The 27,047-nt window shown below is 46.6% G+C and overlaps 1 protein-coding gene across 1 annotated transcript in view; it reads left to right on the forward strand.

The window, feature by feature from the left end:
• Positions 1-27,047, forward strand: part of ANKRD33B (ankyrin repeat domain 33B) — a 103,760-nt gene that overhangs the window by 70,048 nt on the left and 6,665 nt on the right. Inside the window, exons 2-3 of the mRNA XM_077116857.1 lie at positions 3,940-4,069; positions 20,492-20,632. Of these exons, the coding sequence (XP_076972972.1) occupies positions 3,940-4,069; positions 20,492-20,632 (271 nt within the window). The remainder of the gene's footprint in view (positions 1-3,939; positions 4,070-20,491; positions 20,633-27,047) is intronic.

The following is a 27,047-nucleotide window of genomic DNA, read 5'->3' on the forward strand; positions in this document are numbered from 1 at the left end:
AACGGTTCCAGAACAAACTGCTCACTGGTTGGGTGAGAAGTGATGCTGGCATGGTGTGAAGGCATGGGGGACCCTGAAACAGAGAGCTAATTCAAGAGCCAGGTACCTAAGTGCCCTTGAGGGCTTCCTTCTCTTATCTACCAATGGGGATCCCTCCTTTCAACCCCAAGTCCTTAAATAAAGGTTAGATTCCTGGGGTAGGAAAAAGTGGGTGTCATTTGGGACCTCTTCGAAGGGAAGTTTTGTAATATGTGTCAAAAACTTAAAAAACACTTATTTCCATTAATCCAGAAATACTACTTTTAAGAATGTAGTTTCCTGAGAAAATAAGGAATGATATATCCAAAGCCTTAGGTCTAGGGGTTTTCATTGCAGGGTTTTATTCACAGTTAAGAAAAATGGGAAACAAATAATGTAAGTGTTCAAGACTAGGGATTTTAAAAATAATTGTGATCCTACCATGCATAGAATATAATACTCTAGAAGTTTTGACACCAAAATACTTTATGGATATGAAAAGATATCGCTGATGTATTCGTGAAACATTGCAAATAATGCTATCTAGTTTTAAGAAATATGTATGTGTATATGTATTTGTGCATCTAGACTAGACATTTTTTTCTCCTCTCTGCTTTTGGATTTTTTTCTGTAATAAATCTGAGCTGCTTGGGTAATTATATAGGTCAGGAGATTGTAGGTTACTTGACAACTATTTTTTTTCCAAAGAAGTTAAGAAAGTGAGACTTTGGTGTGCACAAGGTGGAATCCCAAGTTTTCTTTACTTTTTTTTTTATGTAACTGTGACCTGCTTTAGCTGGGAGAATTGACGTGTTGATGGCAGATAGTATTTTAGTTACTCAGAGAAACTACAAGCTTGAGTAGCTTTAAGTCTCCCTGAGGGCTTTCTCCCTGCTCTTTATTCATTCAAATTAAATGATTCTGAAAAGGTTCACTTTTCATATGAGAACTCATAAAATGTTCTCTTTCAACATGTGCCTAAAGTAGGATACATTAAATAGCTTTTACTGTAGTCACAAAATTACAAATTGATTATGTTATGGTATAGGTAGGGTCAGGTGAGGCATGATCCAGCCGCTCACATAGTGCCTCTGGGACTGGCTTCTCTCTGTCTCTCTGCTCTGCCTTCCTCAGGGTAAGCTTTGTCCTCGCAGGTCCAGTGTGGACTTCTGGGCAGCAAAGGTCCTTTCCCTCCTCTGGGCTGAATGGCCACAGGAGCTTTAAACCCCACCTCCCCCCAGCAGCCATCCAGACCAAAGATGGCTCATCATAGAGCACCTGCTAAGCTTCCTTGCCTCTCATTGGTCCAGTTGGATCACATGTGCCAATCACTGTGCCCAAAGGATGGGAGGGGGGATTGGTTTAAAGCCCTGGAACTGGGGATGGGGTCAGTCGTACTGGGAATCCATGACTGGGGCAGGGAGGAATTAATCCCTAAAGAGTAATCAAGCTCTGTTAGCTTGGAGAGAGGACAGACTACTGGAGACCACCAACAACTACTGTAACCTTTGTGGACTTTCCTAGGGAAGCCTCAAGGAATCACTAGTAGGTTTCTCTGCTAATTCTGATTGATAGGCCAGTGTGTCTCTAGACCAGGGACCCTGATGGTTTTATGGTGGAGCCATTTTGTGTCTTACTGAAGATGATGATGGACCCTATGGGGGATGGGTTAGCACTTGTCCATTGGAAGGGCTCTGGCTGAAGGTGAGTCAGAGAAAGCCAGGGACCCATTATATAGATAGGGGACAAATTTGTTGTCACTCACATAACCGTCTCCCTGTCCATCATGGCTGACATGGAATGTCTAGGGGCACAGCAATTTTGAGGCCAATGCCCAGTTTTGCATCCTGGCTCCGAAGGCCCCTCACCAAGGGGCCTAAGCAAGGGTGGGGGTAATGAGGTCTGTTCCTCAGAGGATAGTGTGAGGCTCAAGAGATAGAATATAGAGGCCCAGTAGTTTGCAAGGTCTTCATGAATGCCCCTTTTGATCATCACTGAGTTGTGGTGGCCTAAGCAGGAAGGTCCTCCATTGGTAATCTCAGCTTTTCCCTCTTCCACTAACCTGCCATCATTGAAAAGCTAAATGGCCACATTGTTGTACTTCCTTTGTCTTTCCAGAGGCCGGTGGAATTGGTGTCCTGGTCTGCTTAGTCAACAGCTGTCCTGGCACCCACAATTTGCTGGCCACAGAGTCCAAACAAGAGGATGCAGAAAAATAAGGCCCGTCTCTGCCCTTATATTGTTCATGGAGCCCATGGTCAATCTTGATGAATTTGTTGGAGATCCCACATAACTGAAATTATGATTTCCTTAATGATTTGGTAAATATTTAATTAACAGATCTCCAAAACCAGTGATCAGATTGTTTATCAGTCCACCTTACACCTCTCTCTCCAGCATCACTGTCAGGTATCTAACTCTCTACCTGGCCCTCCACTTGGCTGTCCAAGTGACACTGTCAAATGCAATGTGTCAAAACCAAGCACTTCATCTTTCCCCAACATCTATGCAACCTGTAGTCTTCCCATCTCAGATGATGACAGCTATATTGCCTGGTTGCTCAGCCCAGATCTTTGGGATCATTCCAGATTTTTTTTGTCTCTCATACCCCACATTCTTTCTAACAATAAAACTACCTTCAGAAGATTTCCAGAATGAAAATAATTCTCACACTCTCTTCTCTCACCCCAGTGACCCTCTAGCTGGTTCCTCAGCTCCTGTCCTTCTTGCCTAGAGTTTCTTACCTGCCCAGCAGTCAAGGCGATCCCGTTAATGATGCCCACCTACTCAAAGCACTCCCCTTCTCACTCAGGGCACAACCCAGAGGCCTTCCCATGGCTTCTGAGGCCCTTTGTTGCCTCTTTGATCTTGGGCTTCTCCTTTCCTCCTCACTCACTTCTCTCCAGCTCTGTTGACCTCCTGGCTGGTCCTTGGATGGGCTAGGCATGGTCTTGACTTGGGGCCTTTACATTGGCTGCTTCCTCTACCAGGTCTTCCCCCATTGATAGTCCCTTGGCTTACTTCCTCACCTTCTTCACATCTTGGCCCCAGTGTCACCATTTTGATGATATCCAGCCTGACCACTGTATTTTATACTGTGATACATCCTGTCCCTATACTCCCTGTGCAAGATTCTGATATACTCTATAATTTCCTTATTGTTATGGGTTAAATTGTGTCCCTCCAAGAGATATGTTCAAGTCCTAATTCCTGGTCCCATGAATGAGACTCTTATTTGGAAATAGGGATCTTTGGAGATGTGATTAGTTAATATGAGGCCAAACTGGCTTAGGGTAGGCTCTAACCCAACACAGCTAGAGTCCATATAAGAAAGGAAAATTCGGACACAGATGTTGAGCAACATGGTGGAAAAGGCCAAGTGAAGATGGAGGACTCAGAGATTGCTGTGATGCATCTATAAGTCAGGAAATGTCAAGGATGGCTGGCAAGCACCAGAAGCTACAAGAGACAGGGAAGAGTTCTCCCCTGTAGGTCCCAAAAGGAGTGCGGCCCTACTAACACGTTGATTTTGAACTTCTGGCCTCCAGGACTGTGAGACGATAGATTCCTGTTGTTTTAAGTCATTCAGTTTGTGGTGGCTCTCAGAAACTCAGATCCTTAAGTATTACATCTACAGTTTGTGGTCATTGTCCTCCTGTTAGAAAGCAAGTTCCAGGAGGGTAGCAATCTTTGCTGCTGATGTTTCCCAAGCTCAATAAATATTTGAGAATGAATGAATGGCTGGTTGGCTCCTGCCCATCTTGGAGAACTGGACTTCGGGACTCTCCACGCTCTCACCACTGTGTGTCATCCCCCCTGCCCCATGCACCCCTTTCAGAGGTCAGGGGTGCCCTGGTGGGATCTGCGGTGCCAGCAGCTGTGAGCTCAGCCCCTCTGACCCACTCCCCTCTTCGTTTCCAGACCGGCCTTATCATCGCCTGCTACCATGGCTTTGTGGATACCGTGGTAGCCTTAGCTGAGTGCCCCCATGTTGATGTCAACTGGCAGGACAGCGAGGGGAACACGGCCCTGATCACAGCTGCACAGGCAGGTAAGACCTGGCTTTTCCGTCCACAGCCTGAGCCTCAGCCAGGAGCAATGGCTTTGCAGAGCGGGAGGTCCCAAGCATGAGGTAGTGGGGCTGGAGATCGACAGCAGCTGTGCTCTATGAACAGGTTCTGTGCATACCATTCTCTTTGTGCCTTTGGAATGGGAGAAAGTTTACCTACTAATGCAGAATTCCCTGTTGGGTGGCTCCAGCTCTGATACTGCCCAAGTCCTTCAGGATGAAGCTGGGCTAGAAACCCAACCTCATCGTGAACATGTCCACAGCATCATGCCCCACCCAGCTCTCGAGGACTGGGGACCAGCAGGGTGCCTGGAGCTCACTGGTGGAACAGGCAGCATTGTGTTTAGTAATAGCTAAAATATACAAGTAGACATGCTTGGAATGTAACCTTGTGCTTTACCTATAGACTTAAAGAAAACTCAGAGACTTCTCCCTGAGAGACCTTGTCGGTCTAATGAGGTGGGACTAAATTAGTGGGAAAGTCTTATGAAACATCTCCTTTAGCCCTGATGTCATCTGGAGAACCAGTACTTTTCTACTGCATTTTCTATCTCTCTTTTAAAATTTTATCCAGACAGCTTTTGAGGCAAGCTACACTTGTCCCCTTCATAATCACACTTCATTTGCAACCACAATGGTAAACAAATTTATAACTAACCACTTTCAAGATACTTGGCTTCCAGTATCTATGTCATTGGTCAGGTCCTTCCTCAGTTGCCAGCAAAGGAGCTGCCTCTGGCTGGATTAGGAAGAAAAGGGGCTTGGTCATTGAAGCAATGTAGCATAGGAGCTGTTGGGATGGTTAGAAAATCAGACTCTTTTTCCACTTTTCCAAGACACTAAGGTGGAGAACTTCCCAAGCAGAGAAAGTTGAGAGGCTCTGCTGATTGAGTATGCACATCACTTGTGCACACATTCCAAGTGTGAAACATTGCCTCCATTGCCGATTTTGTAGCTGTTGAAAGCCCAGGTGCACAACTTCTTGAGTAGCAAGAGTGTAAAGGATTTGAGGTGCCCAGTAACTGTGGACTCATCATTCATGGTGCACCCATTGGACCAGGCACTCTGTTAGGGACCCAGGATGCAGAAGTGGGACTGTGAAAGTGACACAGCTCTGCAGTGTCTGGTAGGAGCTCTGATGGAGGGATGCCCCATGCGCCATGGGAAAGTGTGCTCCATAGGGCCTTGGATTTCAGGACAAGAGTTTACAGAAGAGAGGGTTGGAGCTGAGTGTCAGATAAATCAGAGGCAGATTGTTCCAGCATCTGCATCACAAAGCCAGAGGTGCATGAGGGAGCCCAGCATGTCTTAGGGATAGCATTAGTTGATGTGGCTGTGGGGTTGACTCTCTCTAGGTGGAATGAGGGGTGGTCCCATGAAGAAGGCAAGCTAAGATCATGAAGGGTCTGGATACTGGGAAGGGGATGGATCTGAGTGGCATGAGAAGGAGTGTGTGGGATAATGGGAGTGGAAGATCCTGGTAGACCCACAGGAGGTTTCAGCAGGCTTAGAAGAAACAAGAGCTGAGTGGCACAAAGTACAGGTCTCAGTTGTTGTGATGTGGGCTGATTATCTGTAAAGAGGAGATGAGCCAAAAGAGATGTATTTGGAGAAACATAGTTTCCTTCTAGTCATATGCCTTTGAAACGTTGTGATCCATCCAAGTAAAGAGGTCTAACTGGCAGGTGGAGAGTCTGGAGCCTCAAAATTGGGTCTATGAAGAAATACAGATTGGGGATTATCAGGAGTTACTGACTTGTTGGAGCCATGAACGTGGATTAGGTCATGGACAGTAGGAGAATGTACAGGTAGAAGAGAGATCTTTCTTACTGATTTCTAGGTGCTTTTTATGTATTAAGGATATTAATTCTGGTTTAATACCCCTGAGATGCTTTCTTTTTTAAAAAAAAACTTTTTTTTTAGCTGTGAAAAGTAACATATATACAAAAAATAATAAATTTCCAAGTACATTTTAACAAGTTGTTATACAACAGATTTTAAAATTTGGAATGGGTTATAGTTCCATGATTTTTCATTTTTTCTTCTAGCTGCTTCAAGACACTGGAGACCAACAGAAATATCAAAATAATGATTCAGCAGTTGTACTCATCTGTTAAATCCTATCTTCTCTGTTATGCTGTTCCTTCTCTTTGTTTTGAAAATTAGCATATATACAAAAAAGAAAAAATTTCAAAGTGCATTGCAACAAATCCTCTCATATTTTTCTTTCTAGCTGCTCGAGAATATAGGAGGCTAGAGGACATAAATATTTTTTTATCATCATAATCAATTTTTTTTGTGAAAAATAACATATATACAAAAAAACTATAAATTTCAAAGCACAGTACCACAATTATTTGTAAACATATTTCAGAGTTTGACATGGGTTACAATTCCACAATTTCAGGTTTTTACTTCCAGCGGTTCTAAAATACTGGAGACTAAAAGAGATATAAATTTAATGATTCAGCATTCATTTTCATTTGTTAAATCTTGTCTTCTCTGTTTAACTCCATCATCACCTTTGATCTTTCCATACCTCTCTTTAGGGGTGTTTGGGCTACAGCAATTCTAAATTTTTCATACTGGAAGGGGCTGTCACTAATATGGGGTAGGGAGATGGAAATATCTGATGTCCTGGAGAGGCTTGGCTAGGTTTCAGGACTTATCTGGACCAGGGACCCATCTGGAGGTTGTAGGTTTCTGAAAAGTTACTCTAGTGCATGGAACCCTTGTGGCATCTTATAATTGCCCTAGGTGTTCTTTAGGATTGGCTGGAATAGTCCTGGTTGGGGGTTGGCAGGTTCTGATGGGTAGCAAAGTCTAACTAAAGCTTGCGTAAAAGTAACCTCCAGGGTAGCCTCTTGACTATATTTGAACTTTCTGTGCCACTGATACTTTATTAGTTACACTTCTTTTCCCCCTTTTGGTCAGAATGGAATTGTTGACATATTCATTTTTTAAACCCAACCTTCTCTGTATAACTGCAACATCACCTTTGATCTTTCTCTTACTCTTTGGGGGTATTTGGGCTATGTCCATTCTAACTTTTTCATGTTGGAAGGGGCTTTTGATAACTTTCTTAATCTTTGCCTATTTGAAAATGTCTTTATTTTGTCCTCACACATGAATAACTATTGTCCACATAAAACATTACTGCACTACCATGTTTTGCCTATTTTTGTTTCTCGTTTAGTGGTACAGAGGAAAAGTCTGATGTTACCCTGCTTTTTGCATCTTTGTTGATAACCAAATGTTTCTGTTTAGACTTGGAAATATCTGCCCCTCCCTGTTGACATTGAACCAAACCAAACCAAACCAAAAAACCTCATTATCACATTTATCTTTTACTTCAATTTGTGTGTGTTTTGCTTCTAAAGTGAGGTATGTTTTTAATTTACGAAACGTCTCTTTGAATCTATTGTTTGCCTTGTTGTGTTTCTTCCTTTTAGGATTCTTTCCTATATGTGGATTCAATCACTTGGTGCTATGTTCACCATTTTCTTTCATCGTTTTTCATTAGAGATTTTAAGACGGCAAACACATTTTTCCCTGAGAGTTATACATAGTTTGTTTATTTTTTTTATTTATTCCCCAGGCTTTTATTTTGAGAAAAAATAGAAAAATGGAAAGAAAAGTATAATGAACCCTCATACACTTTCTCTAAGATTCAACTGTTGTAAAATGTTTGCTGGTTTGCTTTGTCCCTAAATACATCAACATATATTTCCTAAAAAACAAGGATAATCTCTTATATTACACATTATCATTACGATCCTGAAGAAATGTAACATTGGTGGAATAAAATTATTTACTATAAAGCCTACATTCATTGTCCAAGTGTCCTCAATTGCACCAAAGTTTCCATCATAGCCTTTTTTTCCCCCCAATTTAAATCCAGGATCCAAAGCAAGCCTCACATGATTCATTTAGTTGTCATGCCCCTTTAATCTCTTCCAGTCTTGAGGATAGCCATCGAGACCTTTGTTGTTTTCATAAACAAGACCAGCTTCATACATGAGCGAGCTGTGCAATCCCCCCATGGCCTTGTACATACACCGGCCCTGTGCTGGGTGTAAGGTTCTGAAGTTGTGGTCTTTAAATTCTTAATAATTTTTGAAAAAGGGGCCCCACCTTTCATTTTGCACTGAGTCCTGCAAAGTGTGTAGCCAGTCCTGTTCATGAAATACACATTTGTCCCTAAATACATCAACATGTGTTTCCTAAAAGTAAGGGCAATCTCTTATATTACCATGCACACGTTATCATTCATACAGTTTATCTTGATGAATGTCACACAGTCTGGATTTGTCTGATTGTTTCTTCAGAGTTAGGTTCAGGTTATACATTTTTAGCAAGAACATTACACCCATGATGTTGTATCCTTCTTGGGCCATTACACCCAGAGTCCCTGAAGTCAGTTTGTCCCATTATTGATGATTCCAGATTTGATTGATTGGTTACCATGCTATCCATTGTATTTCCATTTTAAAGCTATTTTCCCCTTTGTAACTGGCAAGTAATGTGCAAGGGTTACTCTGAGACTGTGTGAATATCCTGTTATATTCTACCACCTGAAATTTAATTGCCCTGCTAGCACCAGTAAGTTTTTAAAACTCAGCTTCTATCCCAACAGGCTGGAATAGCCTGGTCAATAGAAGGACAATCAAAGATGCACAACCCTGTGGAATCAGACAGTCCTAGCAGGTCCACTAGACAGTGCCCAGTGCTCACCGTAACCACCTCAGGGACCTCCTTGCCTATTTCTGAGCCTTGAACAATTTCTCTTGACGAAATCTTCAGACTTGCCACACCTACATTGCCACACACTTCCAGCCTCCCAAGCCAAAGTCAAGATTGCTTTGCACTACTTTGTTTTCTTAGACTATATCCCACCAAAATTTGCTGATCCAAAGTACCATTGAGAGGCCATTTCCCCTGCTGCTTGTCCAAAGTGAGGCTTTCCACAGAGAGAACCCAGTGAGGACTCTTTATTTTTTAAATTAGGAAACTTCCCCAATTAACACACACTCCAAGCAACAACTCTGCCCTCCCTCCCTGTCCTAGTAACTTCTAATCTACTTACATCTTTATGTAAGGATTTCGTGATTCTCGATATGTCATCGAAGTGCAGACACCCAATATTTGCCCTTTTACCTCTGTACTGTTTCACTCAGTGTGGTGTCAGGGCTCCATCCATGCTGCAGACTGATCAGTGCTGCGTTCCTTTCTAGGGCCGTATGGTATTCCATTGTGTAGACAGACCATGTTTTGTTTACCTGTTCATCTATCCCTGGACACTTGGGTTGCTTCCGCCATTTTGCTATTGTGAATAATGCTGCTTTGTAATTAGTGTGCAAATATCTGCTTGAGTCCCTATTTGCACTTCTTCCAGGTAGAGACCTAGGAGTGGAATTGCTGGGTCCTGCACTAATTCTGTGTTTAACTCTTTGAGAAACTGCCATTCTGCCTTCCACAGTGACTGCACCATTTGACATGGTCAGTCATGTCCCATTTTGGTCCAGTTTTATAGCCAGTATTATATATCTGATCATTTCTTAATTTCAAATGTTGTAGAGTAATATGTGCTTATAGTAAAAAAAAATAATAATAAAGACACTATAGAGGTATTAAAAACAAAAAAGAAAAGTGAATGGCCACTTCTCATGCCCCGAACGCTCTGGTATATGAAGTGGCAGCTGCCATGCTATCTTTTCACATCTCCCCGGCCTCAGTCCCAAGCACACATGTGTAAGTGTGTGCACAGCCACAAGCTCACATTTTTATTTACATAAATAGGATAATTCTCTGATGATTGTGATTTTGATTTTCTTCATTCATTATCTCAAGCTCTTTCTCTGTAGACGCATGTAAGACTTACCCCATTTGAGGTATGGCTCTGTGGGTCCTTGTGGTAGTTAGATTCACTTGTCAACTTGGCCAGGTGAAGGCACCTAGTTCTATTGCTGTGGACATGAGCCAATGGCAGGTGAACCTCATCTGTTGCTGATTACATCTGCAATCGGCAAAGAGGTGTGCCTGCTGCAATGAATGATGTTTGACTTAATTGGCTGGTGCGTAAATGAGAGAGCGCAACGTAGCACAGCCCAAGCAGCTCAGCATACCGCATCTCAGCACTCGCAGCTCAGCCCAGGCCTTTGGAGATTCAGAAAGGAATCACCCCAGGGAAAGTTGTTGGAACCCAGAGGCCTGGAGAGAAGGCCAGCAGAGATTATTCTGAGCCTTCCCGTGTAAGAAAGAACCTCAGATGGAAGTTAGCCGACTTTCCTCTGAAGAATTAACAAAATAAACCCCTTTTATTAAAAACCAATCTGTCTCTGGTGTGTTGCATTCCGGCAGCTAGCAAACTAGAACAGTCCTTGTTGCTGTCCTGATTGATTTCACACCTGGAGGCATCACGTGTCCTCTGTCCTTAGATGGGAAGGAGGTGCTAAGGAAGCACATGCATTTGAAGAGGCTATAGGATAGTACGGATGAGCCCCGGTGGACTGTACTGTGGCTGTAGGGCATGTGGGTTTTTAAATACGCCTGCGATAGAGGAAGCTTGGATGTCATTTATGTCCGAGGGAGCGTTTCCAAGGAGAGCATCATTTGGGCGCTGGTCAAGCAGCAGGCGTCTTGGGGCACTAACTGCGGAATGGATACAGGGATATTTTCAGAGGCGTGGGCAGGCTAACGGACCCAAGACAGGAGGACAGAGCCCGCGGGGAGACTCCATGGGCAGGAGATGTCCCCCTAAGCCTGAAGGGGGAGAACAATGAAGGGGACCCCGATGGGCACTTGGGTTGTTTGCACCTTTCAGCTACTGGGAAGAATGCTGCTGTGGACACTGCTGAACAAGTGTCTGGTAGAGTCCCTGCTTTCCATTCAGTGGGGTTTATATGTCCCTTTTTAGAAGATGGGCAAAGCGCTTCCAGAAGCTTCCAGCTGAGTGTCCTTTGCATCTTATCGGCCAGGGTTTTGCCTGGGCCAAAACGATCGCTGACAAGAGCACATCAACTCGGTGTAGCTGACACTCACCCTGGGCAGAATCAGCGTCTTCAAGCAACTGCATGTTTGTACTACGTGACATTGCAGTTGGGCTGAGAGTCCTGACTCTGCCATAGGGTTCAGCCTCTGCAGGTGTAAGTTACGATGCAACGTTTTGGGCATTCTCTGAAAAGCCTAACCTACTTGGATATTTAATGCATAATAAAAAATACAGCCAAATCTGCACTAGGCCTTTGCAATGGAGAGAATGTGGGAATAAATCTTCAAATAATCCCTAAAACTCACCTCACCAGTAATTTCAACTTCCGTCACACCTTCCCTAACAAAAATATAAATTAAAACAACCGAAGATGTGAATGGCAAGCCTCCTGGATGGAGCTTTGTGCTCACTTTCTCTTGTTTCTTTGTTCCCCTTGTGCAGCCTGACATGAGTATGGGGAAGGGGGAAAATAGACGGGAGAGGGTCATGCAGCCTGTTTGCATTATAAGCAACCTCTGATGTGTCTTTGCAACTGGTTATTCCTTGATTTTTTTTTTCTGGGTGCACGGGTTGAGAATTGAACCCTGGTCTCCAGCATGACCATAAGATTTCTACACGGAACTACCCCTACGCTCCTTGAGCTTGTTTTTAAATTTCTGAAGGAGAAGCACCGAGGGCCGGCCTGGCATCATCCTGGCACTGACCTTGTCGGGACAGAGTGGGGGGCGGCTGGGGCTGCTGGGCCAGGCTTGGCCCGTGAGGAATTGGGGGGCGGGGGTCCCAGTTCAGAGGGAAATTCATAGCTTGGTTAGAGGTCAAGAATAGATGCCTCTTTGTTTTATCTGTCTTATTTTCCTACCGTTGCATATGGTCATGGTTTTGGTCGGCGCTCCATGCCGTCTTCGTGGAGTGGAAGTCATCTTAGTGTCCCCAGGTGGCCATAACAAAGGGCTGCAAACTGGGGGGCTTAAAGCCACAGGACTTTATCGTCGCACAGCTCTGGCGGCCTTAAGTCCCACGTGGAGGCGTCAGCAGGGCTGAATTCCATGGGGAAGGATCATCCCCTGCTGCGGTCCTGGCTCCTGGTGGCAGCCGGCAGTCCTATCCCCTTGTTTTGGGCACACCGTATTGGGGTAGGGCCCATGCTGATCCACCTTGGCCCCATCTTCACCGCCGTCACTTCTTCAAAGACCCTATTTCCAAACAGGGTCACATTCATGGGACTGGGTCTTGAGCACATCTTTTCGGGGAACACAATTCAATCCAACCCCTACCAGGGTTGTCTTTTCCCCTCTGTTTCTTCTGTTTCCAATGAGAAGGAAGATCTTTTGGCAAGCCTGAGGTTTCTCGACGTTGCCTTGTCTTTTCGTGTATCATCCAGTTGTCTGGGCAGTTCGGCTGCCTGTCCCCTGGCTGGGCAGGAGGAACCTAGGCCAGCCCAGCAGCTTGGGCTGCTCCTTAGACAGGCATCACTGCCCCCCCTCTGCCAGTGCTGTCCAGGGCGGAGGGACTGCACACAGCTCCCCTCCAGCCGGCACAGACCCTGCATCTCTAGGATCATTTTTCCCTAATCAGGGCGGGCTCCCGTCTTGCCTCCTGCATGTCCAGTGGGATCTGATATTTCCAAAGTCAACAGTTCCCTCTACTGGCCTAGTTGGGAAATCTACATTTTGAACCTCAAGTCAAGTCAGTTGAGTTTTTGGAAAACCCGAAATTGTCTAACATTTTCCATTGTTAGAGTAGTGTGGCTTGACGTATCTGTTACTTTCCTTGAATAAAGGGGTACATTTTTTACTTGTTCCAGTGTCCTTAGTGAGGGCAAGATTCATAGCCCATGATACACACTTGAGTCAATATTCAGTGAATCAACAATTAATAGTTGTGGTGTCCAGTTAATCTTAGAGGACATGTTCTTTGGCTTGATGATTGGCAGCCTTTTTTTTTGTTGTTGTTATAAAGGAAGAAGGTGAATTATAGAGGAAGGAGGTGGGTAATAGAGGAAGGAAGCAGTTTATAGAGGAAAGAAGTGGGTTGTAGAGAAAGGAGATGGGTTATAGTGGTATGAGGCAGGTTTTAGAGGGAGGTGATGGGTTGGAAAGGAAGGAGGTGAATTATAGAGGAAGGGAGTTAGAGATAAAGGAGATGGTTATAGAAGAAAGAGGTGGGTTAGAGAGGAAGGAGGTGAATTATAGACAGGCAGCCTTTTTTGATAAATGACCTTTTTCCAAGGAAGAAGCAGGGATCCTCCAGTCTTTCTTTTAACAAATATTTATTGAGCCCCCCAGAGTTTGCAGCCTGGAAGATTGTGGGCATGTAAATAGGGTGATGGTGGCTGTGGCCACATGGGGACATGGATGGTGGGACTAGGTAAGAAGTTGGATTGTGGTTGTGGTTCATTGAGTAGCTAGATAAAAAGACAAGGAAGAATATTCTCGGCAGAGGGGTAGACATGTGCAAAGGTCACCAGACTAGAAAAAGCATGATGCATTTCATGAATTAAAAGGGGAGCCGTGTGATTGCAAAGTAGAGGGCTTTGACCTTGGTGACTAGAGCTGAGGTTGGAGATGGGAGCAGGGCCAGATGACAAAGAAACTCATTAAAGAGTTCAGATTTCCTTTGAGAGCAGAAACCATTAAGGGCTTTAAGTAAGAAGTGCCTGTCATGGTCAGAAGAGGTTCTTCTTGGAGTTACCATATTGGCACTTGGGGTAGAAAAGCCAATTAGGAGAGCAGTGTAGTCCAGTGGGGATGTGTCTGGATCAGGCAGTGGAATTGGGGATGGGGAAAAGAGGACAGGTTTGGAAGATGTTTAAGAGATGGGGTTGGCCAAATTCAAATATTGGTTAGATGGAGGGAGTGGGGAAGCTTAAAGACAAAACTGAGATATTTTGGTCTTGGGAAACTGGGTGTTGGTAGGTTTCATCAAAGAGATGAGGAACGCTGGAGAGAGGAGTAGGTTGGGAAGAAAGTATTCTGGGTTTGATGTGTTGGATTTGGTTTGTTTGAGGAATACCCAAGATGAAATACCTAAGAGACAGGTATTAGGTAAGAAACTCAAAAAGAGAGACTGCACGAGAGAGGTAATAGATTTGTGAGAGTTGTTAGAGCTGATAACTGGATCCATGAGTACCGATAGGACCACAAGGTAAGAGGAGAATGCATGGATTGAGAAGAGGGTTTAGCCAGGCATCTGAGGAATGTTGGCATTTCTGGAAGGAGAGAATCTAAATCGTTCACAGTGAAACTCAAAAGGCGTGGAGTAGCCAGTGAGGTATGAAGAAAATCAAAGGGGTGAGCTATCAGGATATCTACAGAAAGAGAGTGTTTCAAAAAGGGCGGGAGAGACAAGACAAGCAGGAAATTCTGTGGAGATGCCAAGTGTGATGAGAACTGATTAATAACCATTGGATTTAGCCACAAGGCAGCCACTGAGGACTGTTGGTAGGCAGGTTCAGGTAAGTTTATAGAGATTAGGTAGCAAGAATGAGAGTAGATCACTCTGGAAATTGCACTCTGGAAAGGAGTTTAATGGTTAGTGGAGTGGCTGGAAGGTCAGGGCAAGTCCAGACGGATCATTGGTAGTTATATATTTTTTAAGATGGGAGATCTTTGGCCATGCATGTCAGTTAGTTACTGCTGCAAAACAAACAACCCCAAAACTCTAATTTAAAGCATTTTAGTGCTCATGCATCTGTGGCTTAGCTGGGGATCAGTTGATCTAGACTGCTTTCCCTCATGTGTCTGTGGGTGAGCTTGGGACCAAGGGTGTGCTTGATTGGGGTACTTCACCTCGGGCTGCATTATTCCATGTAATTCTCATCCTCTTCCTGGGACCAGTGAGGATGTTCTTTTTATGGTAAAGCCCAAGAGTGAGAGGGAATTTAACTGTATAAGTACATTTCAAGCTTTTGCTTACATCATACCTGTAAATATTCCATTGGCCCAAGTTCCTCTTGATGGAAGAACCTGCAAAGTCACATGACAAGGGGCAGGGTGAAGAACTGGGGCCATTAATGTCATTTACAGTGGCACATTTGAAAGCTGATGACCCTGCAGAAAGATTGAGGTTGAAGAGAGAGAGGTAGACATTAATAGCACAAATAAATTGCATGGGAGTGGGAGGGCAGTGGACAAAAAACACAAGAGAAGAGGGGAGTTGCATCTGCAAGTAGGAGAAGTAGGTCCCCTCCTTTTAGTAGGAGTTAAGGAGGAGAGAATGCTTGTGGATGTGGGAAAGTTTGTGGTGTGATGGTGGAAAGCTGAGGGGCTTCCCTTCTTGTGGTTCCGGGGTTCCCTCTGTGAAGTAGGAGGCACATCATCTCTGGGAAGAGAGGGTCAGTGTCAGCTAGGTGACTTAGAATGTGAATGCTTAAAATTCCCTGCATGGGGCTTGGGTACAGAATGACCCAGGAAACACAGAAGGGTTTTTGGGTCAGGTTGAGAGTCTGGTTAAGTTTGAGTAGCATGGATTTCTACCTTGATAGATTCCTCAATGGAGCTGCCACTGGCCATTGACAGCTTAGCCAAACAGTCTATGAGTCCTGTCCATCCCTTCCTCAGCAGTTCTCTGATTTGACCATTTCACTCCATCTTCCTGCCCTTCCAGGGGTCTGGCTGCCATCTTCTGTATGTTGTGTGCCCACCACAGCCTTCTGGTGGGCTTCCCCATACCACAGGTGGAGGCTGGGGCATGGTTTTGAGACGCGCCAGCCTTGCCAAGCAAGTGGCCATGAATCATCATCCTTCCCTTGTGCTCTTCTCAGATGGCCCTGTGCTAGTCCCATGCCCTTTTATAAATACACTTTTCATTTTACACTAGTTTAGATTTAATGAAAAGTTGCAAAGATAGTATAGAGTGTTTCCTTATAACCTGTACCCAGTTTTCCTTGTTAATATCTTACATTCCTGTGTTACCTTTGACATAAATAAATGAACCAATATTGATGTATTATTATTAACTTAAGTCCACAGAATATTCAGATTTCTTTAGCTTTTACCTAATCACCTTTTTTTGTTCCAGGATATCACCTCACATGTCGTTGTCATGTCTCCATAGGCTCCTTTTGGCTATGACACTTCTTAAGACTTTCCTTGTTTTTGATGACCTTGACTGTTTTGAGGAGGACTGGTCAGCTGTTTTGTAGAATGTCCCTCAATTTGGGTTTATCTGATATATATATATATATGTGTGTGTGTTTATTTACTTATATTTTGGCATGGCAGGCGAGAATTCTACCACTGAGCCACCATTGCACCGCCCTTGTCTGATGTGTTTTTTCATGGTTAGACTGGGGTTAGGGTTTTGGGAGCAGGGGACCACAGAGGTGGAGTGCCCTTCTCATCACATCAAGGTCATGTGCTGTCAACATGAGCCATCACGGTTGATCTTGACTTTGACCTCTTGGCTGAGGTAGAGCTTGTCAGGTTTCTCCACTGACTCTTCACCACCCTCCCCTCTCCTACCCATACTACAGTCTTTGGAAGTTCTTTTGGGCTGTGCATACCTAAGGAGTGGGCAATTATGCTTCTTTTCCTGGAAGACAGAGTATTTACATAAGTTACTTGGAACTCCCTGTGCTGGAGATTGATTTCTTCTGCTGAGCCCTTTTACCCACATTATCTCCTATAACTGACACCATTCTGTGAAGTTGATGTTTTTAGCTTCCATTTTATAGATGAAGACACAGAGACTCAGTGAAGGTGACTCACCTGCCAACACCACCTGATTTTAAAGAGCAGGCCTGGTACTTGAGCAGATTTCTCAAGTTCTGTGTTCTCTGCCTACACCATTGTTTATGCATCCCATGGAAACTATTTCATCCAGAATTCACTTCCTCTCTGGGTTACTTGTACCCTTTCTTAGGCAGAAGAAGGCTCACTAGGGGCATATTCTTGGGGTCTGTATAGTGAGCCCATCCTTTAAAAGGGCTTCTAAGGATTTCGGAACCAAATCCTGTACCATAAGGATTTGGAATAGTTTGAACTTGTCTCAAACCAAATTTCAATACAGTGCATGTTAGGGTTCTGTTATATAAGGAAGACTGTGTGTGTGTTATGCAAAAATATTACCAATGAAAAGGAGTGCTCCTTTAGATTATTTGCCGTGGTTTTAAAGAAGAAAGGTTAATAATGCTTGTGCATTCTTAGAAGTATCAGTTCCAACCATGATTTCCATTGAACGAGGTCACCTGAGTGCCAAGAGGATTAATTAGTCTCCCATCCTGGGACAGCCTAGTGGGCGCATCGAGTGGTTTCATGAGTCATTGAAAGCTCAGACCTGTTGTCAGAACAAATCGACTGCCTGTCGGTTTTTCTGAACTCGACATAATATGCAGAAATGATCTGTATAATGGGCAGTTTGCGTTATGCATTTTCAATTTTTCCTCTCCCTGCCTATCCAAAGCATTTAGGATATATCAATGCAAAGGACATCCCGCTGAAAATGGCAACGGACACGCTATTTCCTATTTTGAAAGAAACGAATTGCAATTTGTTTCAGTTAGGACCCTGGCTAATTCTAAATGACGCGTACAAGAAGCATTCAACAGGACTGCAAACCACACCGAGATCAAAGGGCCCTCCTTTCCCCCTGCAGTTAAGCTCAATTAAGCCCCTGTGGTCCCTGGCAGCTGGCAGTATCCTGTACCCCACCCTAACCTCACGCGGTAAATGACATGAGCCACGTGGTGCAAATGAGTTCAGAAAGTGTCAGCTGCTGGCTGGAAGCCGAGTCACACCGCCAGGGCACCTCGACCGTTCCTTTCCTGCTGACCAACCTCCTAATGCTGTTATGTTAGTCAGCAGTTCTCTCAAAAAGCTACACATTTTAGCTTTCAGTATTTGCTGTGAGCCCATGAGAGGGGCTGGGGTCAATAGTAAGCAGGCAGCGATGCTTCTAGAAGAGTCAGCTCTCCACCCTGTGCCGTCTGTTTGCTTTTAAGTTGGCATTTGATGAGAGGCCAATCCACAGGATTTAATAATTGCTTGGACAGGGGCCTGGGGTGTCTGTGCATCCCTCAAAAAAGGGAACTGGATTCCGGCCTGGACGTGTGTGTGTGTGTGTGTGTGTGCGCCCAGGTCTCGTTGGGGAGACCGAAGCTGTTCTGTGTCTGAGAGGCTTTAGCATTGGGCTTGCACAACCCCCGAGAGGGCTGGGGATGCGAAGGCCCAGGGACCTCCCGCTGCAGCAGGGGAAGGGACATGTTCAAGCCCCTGAACAGCCCAGGCTCCCTCGACCCTCCGTCTGCAAGGGCGGGTGGGGTAATTGTCGGGGGCCGCTGTTTCCAGCCTCGCGGGCTGTGCCTGCAGGAACGTTGGGAGGCTGCGGCCGCCCCGTCCTCCCACTTCTGCAGTCTCCTGCCAGTGCTGCCCATTGGAAGCCTCTGGCTTGGAGTTGGTCAGGGAAGGGGACTCTGGGACGTGGGGTTCCTGGCTGCTGGATATTGCAGAGGCTTCCTGGGGTGGGGGGTGGGGGCTGGAGGCGGATGCCGAGTTAACAGTAAACAGGGTGTCACAAGGTCCACGCAGCCCCCAGACCCGCAGTGTGAGCCGGGTCGGTGGGGATGAACGGGATTGCAGAGTGGGGTCCCCAGAGTGGGAGGGTGGCACGTACCAGCTCCTCCCGGAGCCTCTGGAAAGGGGCCAGGATGGGGCCTCCTGCACAGGCTCACATTCCCGAGGGGGCGAGCAGCCCATCAGCAGGGCCAGGCAGGTGGCAGCTAGGAGGAGGGCCTGGGGGGCCCAGGGTCGGGGGGCGCAGGTGGGCCAATGGGAGGGTGCAGGAGGAAGGAGAAGTGTGTCCCACCTTGGTGTGGTTTGCCTTTAGGTAGTGCGGTAGAGGCCTCTAGAACAGGAGGTTTCAACAGGGCAGTTTTATCTTCCCTGTTCCCCTGGACGTTTGGTGATGTCTGGAGACATTTGTGTTTGTCACAAATGGGGGTTTGTGTGGAGGGGCGCTGCTGGCATCTAGTGGTTGGAGGCCAGGGGTGCTGCAACACACCGGAGAGTGCACAGGGCAGCCCTTCACAATCCAGAATTACCTGGTCCCAAACACCGACAGAGCCCACCCAAGGACCCTACTCCAGGGGGTGGGTGAGGGGTAGTCGTTTCCTGCAGGGACTCTAGGAATGTGACTGGCTGGCACGGGGGCCTCAGGCAGCCAACAGAGCCTCTTTCTGTGGCCCTGGTCCTTGTGACTGAGGACTCTCCCAGTCCACTTGGTTTCCTGGGGCCAGCCAGCAGCATCTGCGGAGCACGATTTTCTCTACAGCACTGACTTTGTGTCACTGCCATAGGGTGTTCCCGGGCTTTGTGAGAGACCTTGGGGAAGTGGCACCTTCCCGGGTCCCCTGGGTGGACTAGTCACACCAGGGAGAGAAAGGGGAGAAACCTGTGGCTTCAAGCCAACACCCTTCCCTGCATGGGTTTGTGGCTGCGCATCTCCGGTACAACACTCTCCATAGTCCCTATGTGTGTGGGGGAGTGTGTGTTTTGTGTGCATGCAATGTATATGTATGTGTGTTGCTGTGTAGATAAGTGTGTGAGAGTATATTTGTGTCTGTGTACATCATGTGTGTATATATGTGTGTGCATGTGAGTGCATAGGTGTGCCCCTAAGTGTGAATATGCATGGTCTCTGTGTATATGTGAGTATATTATGTGTGTGTTTCTGTATATGTGTATACATCTGTATATGTGCAGTGAGTGTGTGTATGCATGCATCTCTGTACATGTGTGTATGCATGCATGTGTATTTCTGTTTGCATGTGTGTATATGGAGTGTATTATGTGTATGTGTCTCTGTGTATACATGTGCATCTCTGTGTGTGTGCATCTGTATATGTGCATGTGAACATGTGTGTGTCCTGAGCCCGAGTCGTAACAGAGGGAATGAGCGTGAGTTGGTGATATCGTATTACTGTGCTGATGCCTTTTCCTTTCCTCAAGCTCAGGAGGACTTGGAAATAGTTTTACAACCCATTTCCTCTCGCATCTGCTCGCCTCAGCATAGCGTGCTGGGAGCTGCCAGCCCCAAGGACTTGTTCCTGACCTGCCAGCACCCGTAGGATGAGAGCTTAGGGTCCTCCCTGCCCCCACTCCCACTCCCACACTCTCTCAAAAGAGCCCCCCGTTGCCAGTTTGACAGGACAGCTGATCTCCCAGGTACCTGTGCTGAAGGCAGCGAGAACGAGCAGGCAAGAGCAGCGCTGTGGCGGGAGCCATGCTCTGGCCCTTACTCTGGTTCACAGCCCCCGGGGAGAGAGACTCTTGGTGTCTGAGAGAGAAACCAACCCTGGGTGCTGGGGTTCCCAGAGCTAGATGGGGCTCCCTCTTCCTCCCTCACCAGGAGGGTCATGCTGGACCGAGCCCTGCCTCTGTGAGTGTTACCTACACCGTGTGCAATTCTCTTTACAGGCCATGCCACCATCACCAACTACTTGTTGAACTATTTTCCTGGCCTTGACCTTGAAAGGAGGAACGTGTTCGGCTTCACAGCTCTGATGAAAGCCGCCATGCAGGGCCGGACAGAGTGCATCCGAGCCTTAATGCTGGCAGGTACGTCCCACCTGTCCTGGGCCATCTCCTTGGGGCTGGGTGGAATGCTCATCTGCTCCTTTAAGAACCTGGCAGTTCTTAAATTGGCATTCTTAAGACAATACTCCCAGAGAAAACAAAACTTAGCACTTGCACCAAAGAATCATTTCTTCCTTGAGTTGGATAGGATGAAAGGGAAGGCCTGTGGAGCTGGGGAGGGAGCCAGGGGCCTGGCTACTCCGCGTGACACTTCTTGCTGGCTGTTGAGCTCTGGCAAGGGGTAGCACCTTCCCTCATCCTGTGGCCTCCTCCTGACGGCCACTCTGCCCTCTAAGCCCTGTCCATATTTTTTCTTCTTCCAGAAATGTGCCCAAGACTGTTGTTCCTGAAGGTGGGCCCAAGGATGGGGCATGGGGGGCAGGCCAGCAGCTGCTCCAGACCCCCCCTTGCTGGTGGAGGGGTAGCCTTGTGATGTGGCACACAGTGCTTTCCTTTTTCTATGCTTCATTGTGGAGTGGAAAGCAGGGGTCCAAAGCCTACTGTGCCCTTCTTCCTATCTCTTGGAGAAAGCACCTCCTTCTCTGAGCTTCTGGGGCCCCCCTCTTTGAAACAACCCATTGTCAGGATTAGTTACGATGTCCCTGTAAACTCTTGAGGGCAGCCCACATTTGAGGGCAATTGAGCTCAATTCTCCACCACTGAGATACCGCTGGTTCTCCTGGTTCTCATGCTGAAATGGAATCACTGATCCCATTTAGCACAACTTCATTGGATTAATTTTGAAAATTAGTTGAGAAAGTGTATGTAAAGCCAATGCACAGTAGCATGGCACCGAGTTTAGATGCTGCTGTTGCTGGCACTGGGTTTTATCCTTCCACATGCTGTTCTTACTTTCATCCTCGACACTGGAGTTGAGCCACTTCTCCTTGGTGTTGAGCATTCCCAGAGTGGTGGTGTTTCCTCTCCCGAACTGGTCATCCTGATGACAGAACCAAGAGTTCTTCTGGGTCTTCAGCCTAGTGTTTCTGTTCTACAATTTGCTTTTGCTATTTTTAAAGAAGCAGATGTTTATTTGAGGCAGAACCCTCAGCCCAATGCATTCTCTTTCTTATTTATGTTTATACTGTGTTGTTCCCAAGCGCATTTAAAGTGGTTTTAATGGATGATAATATATAAGAATGTAAAAATTTGATGTAGGCAAAAAAGAGAAAGAAGAAACCAAGGGACAGGAATAAGGCGGGTGCATGGAATGCTTCTTCAACATTCTGCACGTGCAGTAAGTGACCCATGAGAAGGTGTGTGGCTGGAGCCTCAGGGGAATTCTGGATTTGGAGGCCGCAGGCTGGGCCCTGACGTGGGGGACCCTGGACATACACCATAGAGGAAGACATGTTCCCATGGAACATTTCCCTGTAATTCTCCACATATTTCCTGCTACTGAAACAGCTTTGATTTCTTCTTAAAGATTCCTGGATTCTCAATTTGAGAATGGCTGAGGTTCTGAGCAGTGGGGCCTCATGGGAGATTCAGGCTGCTCAGTTCTTGAGAGATCACATCCCAGCCAGGGTCCATGACATGCTGGATACTATATCAAAGTGAAGAGAGCATGCACCAAGGCTACTGCCATTTTTTGGAAATCCTTCTATTTGAGTCTCAGAATCTAAGCCCAATAACTTAGGTACAGCCTTGCATATTCCTCCTTGGTCAGCTGGAAAGCTAGGCAATGCTGATGACCTCCCAAAGCTGAGAACTAGCCAAAGACTGTGCCTGGGGACTAACTGACCACACACCTTCTATCATGGGGGCTGGCTCTCCCGAGTGGCTCGCCACCCTCCCTTTTTTCCTGTTATTCTTGTCTTGAATGACATCCCATGACCAGAAAGGAGCCAGATGGCTTCTCTGTGGGCCAGTGGAGTGTGAGAGTGGTGGGGTGGGCTCCCTAGTTCTGGGGATGCTTCTCCTCCTCCTCCTCTCAGCAAGAACTGATATCCCGGGGCAGGGGAGGGGAGTGGTTGTGCAGCCTGCCTCCCATATGCCACTGGGTGCTCTCCCAGGGACGGGTCCTGCAGGGCCTCTGAATAGTGGCTTCTCAGAGGGGAGCATCTGGGCCATCTACATCCCTCCCTGGATGAGGGTCCATCACTGAGGCTGATAGGGTGTGGGGAGCTGCTTGGTGCTCTCTGCCAGGGTGTGACCGCTGGTCCCGGGGTGCCTCCTGGAGACCAAAGTCCTGGTGCCGCCCTTTTCCATCCCTGGACTCCAAGGTCCCATGGGAATCTGGATGAGCCCCTGCTGGCATGAAGAGTCCCTGGCTGGAAGGAGGAGGGGATGGTGCTGCATCCCGCTACCTCAGAGCCCAGGGAGGATAGCATGCTGCACGGGTGGCCAGGTCTGGTCTGGAGGTCAGGGGACAGAGGCTGGGCTGAGTTGAGGTAGCACAGTTCTTTCTCAGAATAGACCAGAACTCCATTAGTGGTGGTGGTGGTGGTGGTGGGGTGTAAGCAGCAGCCCTGGACATCAGCATCTGTGGGACACTGTGCAGCAGGGACAAATCTTGCTGCAGCAGCAATTGCATTGGATAAGGTGAAACTTGGGAGCTCCTATCTGTCCCCCACCCTGGCACAAGGTTTTCCCATTGTTTTAGTTTATAAGCTGCCAGAATGCAATAGACCAGATAAAATAGAACAGCTTTTTAAAAGGGGGATTTATTAAGTTGCAAGTTTACAGTTCTAAGACCACAAAAAATGTCCAAACTAAGGCATCCAGGTATAGATACCTTGATTCAAGAAAGGCCAGTGGGTCCAGAACACATCTCTCAGCTGGGAAGGCACATGATGACGTTCGCTGGATTTCTCTCCTGGCTTCTTGTTTCATGGAGCTCCCCCGGGGACATTTTCTTTCTGCAAAGGTCCCTGGCTACACAGGCTCTAAAGCTTTTTCCAAAATGGTTTCCTCTTTTTTTTATTTGTAAATTTTTAAGTTGTATAATATGACATATATACAAAGCAAAGAAAGAAGAAAGCAATAGTTTTGAAAGCCTCTTCAACATATGTTACAGGACAGATCCCAGAGTTTGTCCAAAATGGTTCCCTCTTAAAGGACTCTAGTAAGTGATCCCACCTTGAATGGGTAGAGACACATCTTCATGGAAACCACCTAGTCAAAAGGTCCCACCCACAATTGGACGGGTCACATCTCCATGGAAAAATCAAAAAGCTCCCACCCAGCAATATTGCATGAGGATTAAAGAACTTGGTTTTTCTGGAGTACACAGCAGATTCAAGCCGGCACACCCCCAACTGAGGGCCTCAGGCCTCCACCTGCTTCATGCAGCAGCGGCAGCAGGCGGGATGGCGGGGACAGCAGACAGTGTGGCAGCAGTGCTGATACCAGCACGCTCCCCTCAGTGGCAAGAGGAGGAGAGGGGGGTCCAGAGTGATGACGAGCACTGCCAGCTGGGGCAGGCCGAGCCGCACCTCCTTACCTGGGCCCCTGATGTGTCACGTGGTCCCTCTACGTTGCTTCATCACCCACGAGATCTGCTCAGTTCTGGGTGATCTTGCACCGCCAGGAACCCGCCTCCAGGACAGGCTCATTCAACGAGCCTCTCACTGGCCATCGTTGGCTGGTTCTTGACACGCCATGTCCCTAAGCTGAGCAGAGGTGCCATGATCCTATTTGAGGGTGTCCTGGGCAAACAGGGTGACATCGGGCTGTGTGTGTGCTGGCACCCTGCATGGGGACAGGCGAGGGGCAGTACCCGAGGCGGGGGCAGCTGGGCCCCTTTCAGCTCAGGGGCTTGGGGGCTCCGTGCCTTTGTGCACGAGCTGCCGCCCCAGGATGCAGCGGTCCCCCTCCCTTCAACTTGGTGTAGTGCTGCCGGACGGGCTGCTCTGGCCCCAGACAGGTAACACCAGGCTCACCTTCATCTGATTGCTTTTTTTTTAATTGTGAAAAATAACATGTACAAAAAAGCAGTAATTGTCAAAGCACACTGCAACAATTATTTATAGAACAGATTCAGCGTTTGGTATGGGTTACAGTTCCACAATTTAGGTTTTTCCTTCTCGCTGCTCCAAGATGCTAGAGACAAAAAAGAAACAGCAGTTTAATGATTCAGTAGTCACACACATTTGTTAAATCTTATCTTCTCTGTTATAACTCCTCCTTCTCCTTTAATCTTTCTCCCAGTCTTTAAGGATATTTGGGCTATGCCCATTTTTACTTTCTCATGTTGGAAGGGGCTGTCGATAATATGGACTAGGGGGATGGAACTAGGTGATGTTCTGGAGAGGCTGGCCCCTCTGGGTTTCAGGACTCATCTGGCCGAGGACTGTATCTGGAGGTTGTAGGTTTCTGGAAAGTTACCCTAGTACATGGAACCTTTGTAGACTCTCAGATGGTGCACTGGGTGTTTTTTAGAGTTTGCATGCCTTTTTTTTTTAAATATAAATATTTTATTTTGGAATAGTTTTAGTGTCTGCTATAACAAGCACCACAAACGTTTTTTGGCTTAGTCACAGGAAGTTGGTTAGGTTTTGAGGCTGGCAGTCCCAGAGTCCATTCATCCTGGTGCTGGCCTATTTCTCTGCCTCCCCTCCTTCCTCACTGCCGTGACCTCCCGGGTCTCTTTCTAAGGCCTCCGGGAAGGTGGATTAAGACTCACCTTTTCTCAGTTGGGTCCCACCTTGACTAAAAACAGCATCTTCAAAAGGCCTTGTTCCAGCAGGTTCACACCTACAGGAAGGCAGATTGGGCACGTGTCTACACTGCAGGACGTGATTCCACCTACCACATTTAGGTTTACAGGAAAGCTGCCACAACAGCTGTCCTAGTTTGCTAGCTGTCAGAATGCAATATACCAGCAATGTATTGCTTTTAAAAAGGGGAATTTAATAAGTTGCTTGTGTACAGTTCTAAGGCCGAGAAAATGTCCCAATTAAACAAGTCTGTAGAAATGTCCAATCAAAAGCATCCAGGGAAAGATACCTTGGTTCAAGAAGGCTGATCTTCTTGAAGGGTCTCTCTCTCAAGTGAGAAGGCACATGGTGAACACAGTCAGGGTTTCTCTCTTGGCTGGAAGGGCACATGGTAAACACAGCATCATCTGCTAGCTTTCTCATCTGGCTTCTGGTTTCGTGAAGCTCCCCGGGAGGCGTTTTCCTTCTTCATCTCCAAAGCGCTGGCTTGTAGACTCTCTGCTTCGTGGTGCTGCAGCATCCTCTGCTCTCTCTGAATCTCCTTCATTCTCCAAAATGTCTCCTCTTTTATAGGACTCCAAAAACTAATCAAGACCCACCCAAATGGGTGGAGACACATTTCCCCCAATCCAGTTTAACAACCACTCTTGATTGGGTTACATCTCCAGGGAGATGATCTAATTACAGATTCAAACATACAATATTGAATAGGGATTATTCTGCTTTTATGAAATGGGATTTAGATTAAAACATGGCTTTTCCGGGGGACATACATACTTTCAAACCAGCACAACAGCACAGAGTTCCTGTCTGCCACATGCCTATTTCCTACCTTGTTGACACTTACACTGCCCCGCATGCTTGTCCCAGCCGAGACGCCCTCCTCGGTGCGTTACTGTGACCTGTTGAGCTTTTCATTGGGGTTTCACCCATTTTCCTGTTAATGCCCCTTTCTGTTCTGGGATCCCGGCCAGGGGACCGCATTGCATTTGGTTGCCACATTTCCCACCTCCTCTGGTCCCTGACAGTTTCTGGGTCTTTCCTTGTTTCTTATGACTCGACAGTCCGGATTCTGGCCGGGTGTGCTGTGCCACATCCCCTAGCCCGAGTCTGTCTGTCGGCAGCAGAGGGAGTGGAAGTGAGGATCTGAGCCTTTGAAAGTGAAGATCTTGGAAATAAAAAAAAATTGTAATGAAAACAAATCCCATGGATTGTGTTTGTGATTCGGTGGCATTTTCATTTTTTAAAAACGAGGTCTGGGTTTCAACAGCTTTTAGGGCCTGCCTGTCCTGATACCAACAAGAGGTGGCTCCTCTAGTTAACTGGTGATTGTGCGAGCCTTCTGTGTTTCAGGAAAGCTTCATCTACTTTTACTACTTCTAGATCTAGCCATAATTGAGGGTAGAGCTTCAGTAATTTACTATTTCAGTCGAAAATTTATTGTATCAATCACAGCAGCGTGTTTTTCCCGATAAATTCACTGGAATTACAAGACCATTTTTTTAGGTCAATTGCCTTCTCTTCTCTCTGGGAAACGCAAGGGGCTCTGTTTTGCGTGGGATTCTGCTGTCTTCCCTAAGTCTCATAGGGGTTTCAGGCATTTATTACCGCATTCATGGCGGTGCCACACCCCCTCACAGAGCTCGGGAAGATGACAGCCTGTTCCCGGGAGCGGCTTCAGCGAGGGCAGTGTTGGTGGTGGTTTGTCCCCTCCTCTTGGTTATTTGAGTAACACA

Source organism: Tamandua tetradactyla, chromosome 9 (assembly GCF_023851605.1).
Source record: "Tamandua tetradactyla isolate mTamTet1 chromosome 9, mTamTet1.pri, whole genome shotgun sequence".
Classification (NCBI taxonomy): domain Eukaryota; kingdom Metazoa; phylum Chordata; class Mammalia; order Pilosa; family Myrmecophagidae; genus Tamandua; species Tamandua tetradactyla.